Here is an 11,926-nt window from a genome sequence, read left to right as displayed (position 1 = left end):
CATGTTTTTCTGTCATTTGAAAACATCTGGTAAAAGATCCATATCTTTTTTTTAATACTCGTTCTGTTCTTTCATTCAAAAAGTAATAATTCATTCCTATGTCACTCTTTCCATTGCTAACAGCGTTAACAAGTTTGAATGTCTTGCCTAGGTATGTGTCTCACTCGTGGATTTGTGCAAACACACACACGGTCCATGGCTTCAGACTCATCACAGTAAGATATGAAGAACTAAAATGGTGTAAAAGGAAAAGAATGTGGCTTTTTTTTTTTTTTTTTTTTTTTAAGTTTACCCGAGGAAGAGATGCCGTTAAAGAAGGTCTTTTCCCCCTCAGGGCTGAGCTGTGGCAGGTCACTGTGAAGCAGCCCGGCCAGGTCTCCGTAGCTCTCTCGGATCAGTGCGTTGTAGAAGGAGATGTACGCCATGTTGTCTTTACACAGTAAAACATCCAGCAGTGCTGCTGCCTGCTCCTTCCTGGTGGGCTGCACATACACATAGTGTGAAAGTTTTATAAATCAATATTAAGTTTAAAAATAAGATTCTACACAAAGCACTTTTTACTCTAAAGCTTGATATTAGACATTATGTATACATAGATATTATGTTTTACATGCAGAAGTAATTTTTTGACTATTTAGAGGGGAAAAAACAAGCTTGACATTCAGAAATAAATCATTGAAATAATAATATTAAATAAATTCTTAACTAAAGTCTGTTTAAGGTTTTTATTTTAATAAATATACGCACAAACAAACGAGGAGGAAGTGCTAGCTTAAGTGTTTCACACAAGGGCAAACACACACGTTTCAAAAATCGTCATCTTATCTTACAAAGCATCATATTTAGAAAAAAAAATTCCAAGCACACACACACATACACACACACACACACACACACACACACACACACACAAACACACACACACAAACACACACACACAAACACACACACACACAGGGTTCCCACTCTTTTTCAGAGATCATTTTCCAGGACTTTTCCAGGACATTTCAAATTTAGGAAAAAAAGGACAAGAATCACAGATTCACAGCCTAAAGTAGTATGTTCTTCTCTCCAGAAGTCTTAAAAACAATGTACACTTTATGGCTATTACCTAACTATAAAATTAGAAAAACACCAGTTACACACACAGAGCTCTTTCAAACGAGTCATTCAAAATACGTATTCATTTAGGAATAAAGAAAATGACGGTATTTATGACAGTATTCACTTTCACAAACAATTCGTTAATAAATGCATATTCAAAGAAACGCCATTGTATGTTGCTAAAAGCGTTCTGCTCCGGCTTTGTTTGGAACTACTATGATTAGTGAAGGATAGAAAGGAAGTCACTTAACTTCTTGTTTAGTGAACTGTTGCAAAAATCAATATCACACTTGCAAACGTGTTTTTAAGTTTATATAAGTAAACCTGTTATATATTACCGGCCTTCGCCTTATGTTTACAACACTAGTCTGTGCTGCACTTTGAGCATGCAAATAATTGTTCAATGTATGATTTGCTGTGCATCGCGTCATTAGAATATCTAATTTTGACTTCTTATATCGCCCATAAAACAGGTTTGGGGACTGTGTGGATGGATTACTTTTAAAGACAATTTGTCATGTGAATGAAATTTCAACATTTAGAAAATAAAAAGACCAATGCCGTCATGCTTTAGTTTGCTGTGCATTCCCCTTGCACATGATATTCAGATTAACAAGGTTAATATAACCTGCTTACCCATCACCATTTGCTGAAAACATTCAAGCACTTAAACCATTCCTAGCACCTGAAACCGCCAACACAAGACAGCGTCATCTGTCACAGCGAGATTAAACAGCATAACAAAAAAAACGTCAAAACTCAGCGTCCCTGAACAGAGTGTTTTCTGTTACTAACGTTAATTGTTTCGACCATTTGTAAACTGTTCTTTAAATGATCAAGATTATTATTATTATTATTAAATGATCAATGATTATTTAAAAATAATAATTTTCCAGGACAACAAATTTTTTTCCAGGACAATTTATGTTTTCTCTCATTTTCCAGGTTTTCCAGGACGCGTGGGAACCCTGACAGATACACACACACACACACAGACACACAAACAGACAGACACACAAACAGACAGACACACACAAAGACAGACAGACACACACACAAACAGACAGACACACACACACAGACAGACAGACACACACACACACACACACACAGACAGACAGACACACACACACAGACAGACACAGACACACACAGACACACACAGACACACACAGACACACACAGACACACACCCAAACAGACAGACACCCAAACAGACAGACACACACAAACAAACAGACACACACAAACAAACAGACACACACAAACAGACAGACAGACAGACACACACAAACAGATAGACACACACAAACAGACAGACACACACACAAACAGACAGACACACACACAAACAGACAGACACACACACAAACAGACAGACACACACACAAACAGACAGACACACACACAAACAGACAGACACACACACAAACAGACAGACACACACACAAACAGACAGACACACACAAACAGACAGACACACACAAACAGACAGACACACACAAACAGACAGACACACACAAACAGACAGACACACACACACACACACACACAATGGAGTATCCCCACTATGATGCAGAACTGATAAGACAGCTCTGAGGAAAGAAAGCTCTTTCACTATTTCTTCATGACTAAAGCTGCATATGAATTACCACAGATGGCCAGATTAACTCAACCCCAGTCTTTTCTGAGCTACAATTTTAGAAACAAACAAACTCCATGAATGTCTTTTGTTAGCAGACATCTAGCCAGCTAAGATCCTGAGTCAGTGTTAAAGATTTACCGTGTTAATGTTGATGGATCTACAGCTAATACATGTGTACATGGTGTAGATCATTTAAAGATAACAAGTTGCATTGTGTTTACAGCTGATGCAGAGAGTGAACCATGTTGATCTGAGGTCACTTAAACTCAGGGTTGAGGAGAACGAGTATCTTTTTTTTTTTTTGCTCTTCACTCAGTACACTTCTGACGCAGTACGCTACTTTTAACCTATACACACGTCCATGTGAGAGTCAATACAAAGCAAACACAGACAGGACAGACCTTACTGTAGATCTTCTCTTCCTCATCTGCAGTCAGGATCCCGTCACTGATCATGTGGTCCATCAGGTAGGAAGCCTTGATGTCCTGCTCCAGGACTGTCCTGAAACGCAGCAAGCAGCTGAGAGACCTCTCCTCCATCTCTAAACTGTGTGTGAGAGAGAGAGAGAGAGAGAGAGAGAGAGAGAGAGAGAGAGAGAGAGAGGCTTCTTTACTTTAGTAAAATGATTACTAGCTAGTTTCTTCCCCTAAGGGCGAGCAATGGCTGCTTCTCGAACAGGCCCAATAATCTTTAATAATGGTTTCACTTGTAATGGAAGCAGCAGGATAAATTCAGGAATCTATAGAAACACCCTGTCTGACAATTTACAGAGAAATGCATCCAATCTAACTGAGAGTAACTTCATTATACAGCAAAGGACCTCACTGAAGTTAAACAGTGGAAGGATTTATACTGGCCACATCACTAGACCTTCACAAATTAAGCAGCACTCAAAAAGAACTGTACAACAAGCCTAGTAAGGCATCACAAAAGAAGATTGTAGCAGTTTGGTGGTCAGTGGGTCTCCACCTTGATGCACTTACTGAAAGCAACAGGATATGAAACCTAACATGGTTATTATAAGACTGTTACTATACATTTGCTCATCTATAAAAAGTGTTTAATACATCTAGACAATATTTGATAAGACTCTTTTTTCATCTCAATCCTAAACATAAAGTGTATAGATAGATAGATAGATAAACAGACCGACAGACAGACAGATAGAGACAGACAGACAGATAGACAGACAAGAAGACAGACAGATAGACAGACAGATAGATAGATAGAGACAGACAGACAGATAGACAGACAGATAGATAGACAGCCAGATAGATAGATAGACAGACAGATAGATAGAGAGACAGACAGCCATATAGATAGACAGCCAGTTAGATAGATAGATAGATAGATAGATAGATAGATAGATAGATAGATAGATAGATAGATAGATAGAGACAAACAGACACAGAGACAGACAAACAGACACAGAGACAGACAGACAGACAGATAGATAGACAGACAGACAGACAGACAGACAGACAGACAAGAAGACAGACAGACAGACAGACAGACAGATGGACAGACAGACAGACAGACAGATAGATAGATAGAGAGACAGACAGCCAGATAGATAGATAGATAGATAGATAGATAGATAGATAGATAGATAGATAGACAGACAGATAGATAGATAGATAGACAGACAGACAGCCAGATAGATAGAGACAAACAGACAGACAGACAGACACAGAGACAGACAGACAGATAGATAGATAGATAGATAGATAGATAGATAGATAGATAGATAGACAGACAGATAGATAGATAGATAGATAGATAGACAGACAGACAGACAGACAGACAGACAGAGAGAGACAGACAGACAGACAGACAGACAGACAGAGAGAGAGAGAGAGAGAGACAGACAGACAGACAGACAGACAGAGACAGACAGACAGACAGACAGACAGACAGACAGACAGACAGACAGATCACAAAAGCTTTCATGCATGTTCTTCTAGGGAACTTTGTTATGAGGAAGTCATTTGTTTTAGAATGTGATACAGGAAAAGCAACTTTACTCTGAACACTTCCGTCTTAGATCAGACAAGAGACGTTACTCTGAGATTTGGTTTATAAGCATATTAAAATTAGCCACGTTGATTTATACATATATTAATATGACAGATGTAAACACTTCATACAGCTCGATAAGGAGTAAAGACAAAAGAGACTCACTCACCGACAGTCGCCTTTCCTACAACATCAACACAGTACTACTGTTTACAGTGTACTGTTACAAACTGTTCAGTTAGACCAAATGTGCCGTCGGTACCGTGTCGATACCGTGTCGATACCGTACCGACTCCACCTACTCCTATCTAACTTCCTTGTTTCTAACAAAAACATCTTACCCTCTTGAGTCTAATAGCGAATAGAAATGCGCGCAGTGGTCATGTGACCGTGTTAGGCCACGCCTTGTATTTTTACGTTTTTAAACATTTTAGGTTGTTTATAAATTTGTATAGAGTCATATTAGTGCCAGTAGATTATTCAGAATCATTCAGAATAATCAAACAAGCAAGAATCTAATCAAAATCAATTCCAGCCAATAACAGCACACCTGTGAGCTCATGGGGCAGGGCTTTATTTCACTATTAGTCATCAATTACGTCATTGTTTCTAGGTCATAACAAGAAGATGTAAAACTCTCACCAGTAGTAAGAGAACGACAGATTGGAATTCACAAAGAAACACAGAGATGAGTTACAAAATATCTGGAACCGAGTTTAACCTTATCACATTGATGGAAAGAACAAAGTGTGGAGGAAGAAAGGGCCTGCTGATGGTCCATAAGATACACCATTGGTCATGCACATTGGAGGAGGTGTCATGGTATAGGTTTGCATGGCTGCTTCTCTAACAGGCCCAATAATCTTTAATAGTCACAAACTGTTTAACCTCCATCTATGAAGAAGGAGAAACAGGAACATGTGCACCAGATCCAGCAGCTTCTTTCCATCCACCATCACAATACTGAATACTGAATAACACTACACCGTTAGAACACTGTAAAAAAATACTGTATATAACTTCTGTACAATTATACATACAATGTACATATTACATATTGTTTTTTATACTCCTCATTCTCTACACATGTTGTCTTACATACATCTGCACTTTTTTAGTTGGTGTATCTGTATATACCTAACTGTACATGCTGCCTAATACTTCACGTTTACATTTGTATATATATATATTATGCGGTACACATGTTTACATATAATATATTACATGCTGTACATATGTTTACATATAATATATTACATGATGTACACAGGTTTACATATAATATATTACATGCTGTACACATGTTTACATATAATATATTACATGCTGTACACATGTTTACATATAATATATTACATGATGTACATAAGTTTACATATAATATATTACATGATGTACACATGTTTACATATAATATATTACATGCTGTACACATGTTTACATATAATATATTACATGCTGTACATATGTTTACATATAATATATTACATGATGTACACAGGTTTACATATAATATATTACATGCTGTACACATGTTTACATATAATATATTACATGCTGTACACATGTTTACATATAATATATTACATGATGTACATAAGTTTACATATAATATATTACATGATGTACACATGTTTACATATAATATATTACATGCTGTACACATGTTTACATATAATATATTACATGCTGTACACATGTTTACATATAATATATTACATGATGTACATAAGTTTACATATAATATATTACATGCTGTACACATGTTTACATATAATATATTACATGCTGTACACATGTTTACATATAATATATTACATGATGTACACAGGTTTACATATAATATATTACATGCTGTACATATGTTTACATATAATATATTACATGATGTACACAGGTTTACATATAATATATTACATGCTGTACATAAGTTTACATATAATATATTACATGCTGTACATATGTTTACATATATTACATGCTGTACATATGTTTACATATAATATATTACATGATGTACACAGGTTTACATATAATATATTACATGCTGTACACATGTTTACATATAATATATTACATGCTGTACACATGTTTACATATAATATATTACATGCTGTACACATGTTTACATATAATATATTACATGATGTACATAAGTTTACATATAATATATTACATGCTGTACACATGTTTACATATAATATATTACATGCTGTACACATGTTTACATATAATATATTACATGATGTACACAGGTTTACATATAATATATTACATGCTGTACATATGTTTACATATAATATATTACATGATGTACACAGGTTTACATATAATATATTACATGCTGTACATAAGTTTACATATAATATATTACATGCTGTACATATGTTTACATATATTACATGCTGTACATATGTTTACATATAATATATTACATGATGTACATAGGTTTACATATAATATATTACATGCTGTACACATGTTTACATATAATATATTACATGCTGTACACATGTTTACATATAATATATTACATGCTGTACACATGTTTACATATAATATATTACATGATGTACACATGTTTACATATATATATTACATGATGTACATAAGTTACATATAATATTACATGCTGTACACATGTTTACATATAATATATTACATGCTGTACACATGTTTACATATAATATATTACATGATGTACACAGGTTTACATATAATATATTACATGCTGTACATATGTTTACATATAATATATTACATGATGTACACAGGTTTACATATAATATATTACATGCTGTACATAAGTTTACATATAATATATTACATGCTGTACATATGTTTACATATATTACATGCTGTACATATGTTTACATATAATATATTACATGATGTACACATGTTTACATATAATATATTACATGATGTACATAGGTTTACATATAATATATTACATGATGTACACATGTTTACATATAATATATTACATGCTGTACACATGTTTACATATAATATATTACATGATGTACATAGGTTTACATATAATATATTACATGATGTACACATGTTTACATATAATATATTACATGCTGTACACATGTTTACATATAATATATTACATGATGTACATAGGTTTACATATAATATATTACATGATGTACACATGTTTACATATAATATATTACATGCTGTACACATGTTTACATATAATATATTACATGCTGTACACATGTTTACATATAATATGTTACATGCTGTACACATGTTTGCATATAATATGTTACATGCTGTACACATGTTTACATATAATATATTACATGCTGTACACATATTTACATATATATCTGGACTTGACAATTAAAGAGTAACAATTATTGTTACTCTTTGCACTTCTGGTAGATGCCAAACTGCATTTCGTTGCTGTGTACCTGTACTATGCATGACAATAAAGTTGTATCTATCTATGTATTCTATCTATCTAATGGTTTCACTTGTAATGGAAGCAACAGGATAAATTCAGAAATCTATAGAAACACCCTGTCTGACAGACAGACAGACAGAGACAGACACGTCAGAGCAAGCAGGTTCCACGCGCTCACAGTCTAAACCAATCACAAATTGGAGAGTCGCATAATATAACAACGAACCAATCACAGTGCGAGTCGTGGGCTTTACGTTCTAGTCCGTGTCATAGACTGACAGGAAACCCCTAGAAACAGTCAGTAGTTTCAGCGCTGGGCTTCGGTTCACTTCGTACACAGCGGTGAGTCTTTTAATACGTGTTAATAAGCTACAGTACGATTTATTATTTGCTTATAATGTCAAAAGTTATAATGTCGATTCCAGGTTTATTATAAATGAGAATCGACGCTAAAGATTCGGAGTCGATTGAACCGAATGAGATTGCATACATGTCGTCATGACAACACAACTTTATCATCTTAAATTATTTACAATTTATAATAAAAATGTGTAATACGCTTTGTTTATTTCGACATTGTTTCAGTTTAAATACTTTCTCAGGGAAGACATTCAGCTAAACCAAACAAGAACAAAACACAGTTTAAAAAATAAGCTTGTGTGTGTGTGTGTGTGTGTGTGTGTGTGTGAGAGAGAGAGTGAGAGAGAGAGAGAGAGTGGGTGTGTGTGTGTTTGTGAGTGAGAGTGTGTGTGTTTGTGAGTGAGAGTGTGTGTTTGTGAGTGAGAGTGTGTTTGATTGTGTGTGTATGTGTGTGTTTGTGAGTGAGAAATTGTACTTTTTTTAACCAACAACATTTCCTTCCTGTTTACAGGCCTGAACAGCCATGGCCGCAACCCAGTCAATGTTAGCTGTAGCCGTGTGCGTCCTGATGATCAGTGAGATGATCTTGGCCCAGAAAGATTATTATGAAATCCTGGGCGTTCCCAAAGACGCCTCAGAGCGCCAAATCAAGAAGGCCTTTCACAAACTGGCCATGAAGTATCATCCAGACAAGAACAAAAGCCCAGATGCAGAGTCAAAGTTCAGGGAGATTGCTGAGGGTGCGTTTAATTTACAGCTCTGTACATGTAACACACTGTTCCATCAATGTCCAGTTCTGGCTTAAAGTACTTTCAAAAAATGATTCATAACAGTTATTTTAATCTCTATTTCCAGCCAGCTTGACCTTTCCTTTTGTGCATCAATGTTTGTTCCTTTTGTCCCTCAGCATATGAAACACTGTCGGACAGTAAGAGGAGGCAGGAGTATGATCAGATGAGGAGTAACCCTTTCTCCAGAGAGGGCACACAAGGAAGCAGGGGCGGTCAGTTCCATCAGCCGTTCAGCTTCAATTTCGAGGACATGTTTAGAGACTTTGATATTTTCGGGCAGCCAACACAGTCCCAGCATAATAAAAGGCATTTTGAGAGCCACTTCCAAGCTCACAAAGAGGCACACAGAAGCAGCTCCGAGAATTCTTTCGGCGGCGACATGTTCAATATGTTTTCAGACTTTTTCTCATTCGACGAACAATCCGAGTTTCACGGTTCGTCCGGCCAACAGCGCTGCCACACAGTCACTCAGCGCAGAGGAAACATGGTGTCCACATACACAAAGTGCTCCTGATTTCTTCTTTAAGAACATGAGTTACTTTAGATTATTGAACTTCTTGCTGATGCTTACTTCTGTGACTGAACCGGTTCTGAGACATGAGCAGTTAGTGTGGAGTAATGCTTCCGACTTGACACTTTAAACCAAGGGAATAAATTCAGGGTTCAAAAATGTTTCCCCCCCCATCTAAATATCTAAGCTTGATAGGTTAAGATGCATCACACGCATGGCTTCACGTTTTTGTAAGCACACGTACACACACAAAAATGCAGCCGTTGTGAAAGAAAAGTTAAATTTCACCTTACGTTTTATAACCAAATGTCACACTGACGAGCGAATCTTAACATCTCATATATTGTAATGTAATTTATAGATGTGACAACAAGCAGACAAGCAAACTTTAGCGCAGGCAACACATTTTCTGCAAATTCTACAAAATAAGATATGAGACAATTAATAAAAGGTGATAAGTGTAGATCTGAAACAATTTCCTGTTCTGGCGTGATGTTTTTATATGTAGGTGTGATGTTTTTATCTGACGGTTTCCAGACCGTGTTAAATACAGTGAGTGAAGGTGGTTCTGTGATCACTGACATTACCTCAGAGCTAATTTGTGGCCCTTCAGTTGAACCTTTTTTGTCGCATGTTGCACAAAGCGTCAAAATAATCAAGCAGCTCGATTGTCAGTTCATGTGTCTTCCTTGTACTTGTGCACAACGTCCTCGCACTTTTCCACAGAGCTTTTAGGCACGTCAGCAACAAACAAGATGTGCCCTTGAGATATAATTTAAAAACATTATTATTATTATTATTATTATTATTATTATCATTATCATTATTATCCTAAATACTCCTAATAAGTCCCCCTTTATGTGCAATAATTCCACACGTCTTCTGTTCTGTTAAGGCATCTTGTCAGGTAGCGTGTAGAAACACGGCCTGTTCCATCCCTCAGGGTTAACAGCTTTTTCATCTAATTATTTGTTTTTAATTCCTAAACGCCGCATTTGCATGTGGTTGGAACGTCAGGATCATTGTCTCTGTTTGTGAAAAGCCAAAACGAACAGGTTGTCTGTTCTACGGTTGTGTTTCGGTGGTTTGCCAAAGAAAAAAGTTTTGGTTTTAACTCTTTGGTTTAATACAACTGAGTGTCACAACCTTGACGTACAGGATGATGTGGAACATTATATTTTGTGCTCGCTTTTTGTTCCTTTACTTTAGAGAATATACCAAAAGACTTTAATGATTGTACACAAATGTCTTCAGTACCTCTGTGGATTGTTTTGGATTTGTTGATATGCTTGAATTATTTTATTTGTGTGTGTGTGTGTGTCTCCATAAAATGTACTGTTTAAAAATCTTGTCATGTTTCATTGCAATCCTTATACAATATGGTAATTGCATAAATAATAAATAGACAATAGACAGATAGTTTAGACAAAATAAAATAAATTTAGATTATAGACAAAATAAAATAAAAGACTTCAACAGAAACATGGAAAAAACCCTATATGTTTGGAATTCTCTTCTGAATACAGGAATCTAAAAAAAATGGTGTTGAAAATACTAAATCATTTATATGAGATAATCTGGCCCCAAAAAATCTGTGAAATGGACACAAAATCGATATTCGGGAGTTTGCAATTTTTTTAAATTCCAGCAGATTTTTGGAGATTTGGAGACACGTCGTTTGTTTTCACTGCTAGGTGTTTAAAAGGAAAATCATGTGCTTGTGGTTTCAGCAATTTAAGTAGTTTTCCATAAAAAAAGCACCAAAGGTTCAGCTACAGTAAATGCATCAAAAATCAAGCATTTTTGACTGCAACAATAAATACAAATGCTGCAGGTACTGATATTCTCATTGCTAATATGTCATTTTTGTTTATTGTTGTTTTAGTGTATAAGGTAAGAAGGTTATATTGATTGGGTTGAGCCGATTGATTTGATTTGAGTTTATGCCACATACTGCACTGATTGCAAGAATTGGTGAGATGTCACACAATATGATGTGCGTGTGTGTGTGTGTGTGTGTGTGTGTGTGTGTGTGTGTGTGTGTGTGAGAGAGAGAGAGAGAGTGAGAGAGAGAGAGA

General features: G+C 35.6%; 2 protein-coding genes across 3 annotated transcripts in view; one reads left to right on the top strand and one right to left on the bottom strand.

Moving 5' to 3' along the window:
• apaf1 (apoptotic peptidase activating factor 1) overlaps positions 1-5,068 on the bottom strand; it is a 55,810-nt gene extending 50,742 nt beyond the window's left edge. The window contains exons 1-3 of one of the 2 annotated variants that reach the window (XM_060886343.1): positions 4,935-5,068; positions 3,151-3,295; positions 293-482 (exon numbers count right to left, since the gene is read on the bottom strand). In XM_060886343.1, the coding sequence (XP_060742326.1) occupies positions 293-482; positions 3,151-3,288 (328 nt within the window). In that variant the 5' untranslated portion in view covers positions 3,289-3,295; positions 4,935-5,068. The remainder of the gene's footprint in view (positions 1-292; positions 483-3,150; positions 3,296-4,934) is intronic. The other variant, XM_060886342.1, reaches the window with a different exon arrangement.
• A 3,386-nt stretch (positions 5,069-8,454) lies between these two features.
• On the top strand, positions 8,455-11,194 carry dnajb9b (DnaJ heat shock protein family (Hsp40) member B9b). The gene is made up of 3 exons (XM_060887243.1): positions 8,455-8,528; positions 9,058-9,286; positions 9,454-11,194. Exons 2-3 carry the CDS (start codon positions 9,070-9,072, stop codon positions 9,849-9,851), a joined length of 615 nt encoding a protein of 204 aa, XP_060743226.1. The 5' UTR covers positions 8,455-8,528; positions 9,058-9,069; the 3' UTR covers positions 9,852-11,194.
• Positions 11,195-11,926: the final 732 nt, after the last annotated feature.

The sequence above is a fragment of the Tachysurus vachellii genome, chromosome 14 (genome assembly GCF_030014155.1).
Source record: "Tachysurus vachellii isolate PV-2020 chromosome 14, HZAU_Pvac_v1, whole genome shotgun sequence".
NCBI classification, from domain to species: Eukaryota; Metazoa; Chordata; class Actinopteri; order Siluriformes; family Bagridae; genus Tachysurus; species Tachysurus vachellii.
This window is presented reverse-complemented; position numbering and strand designations above follow the sequence as displayed.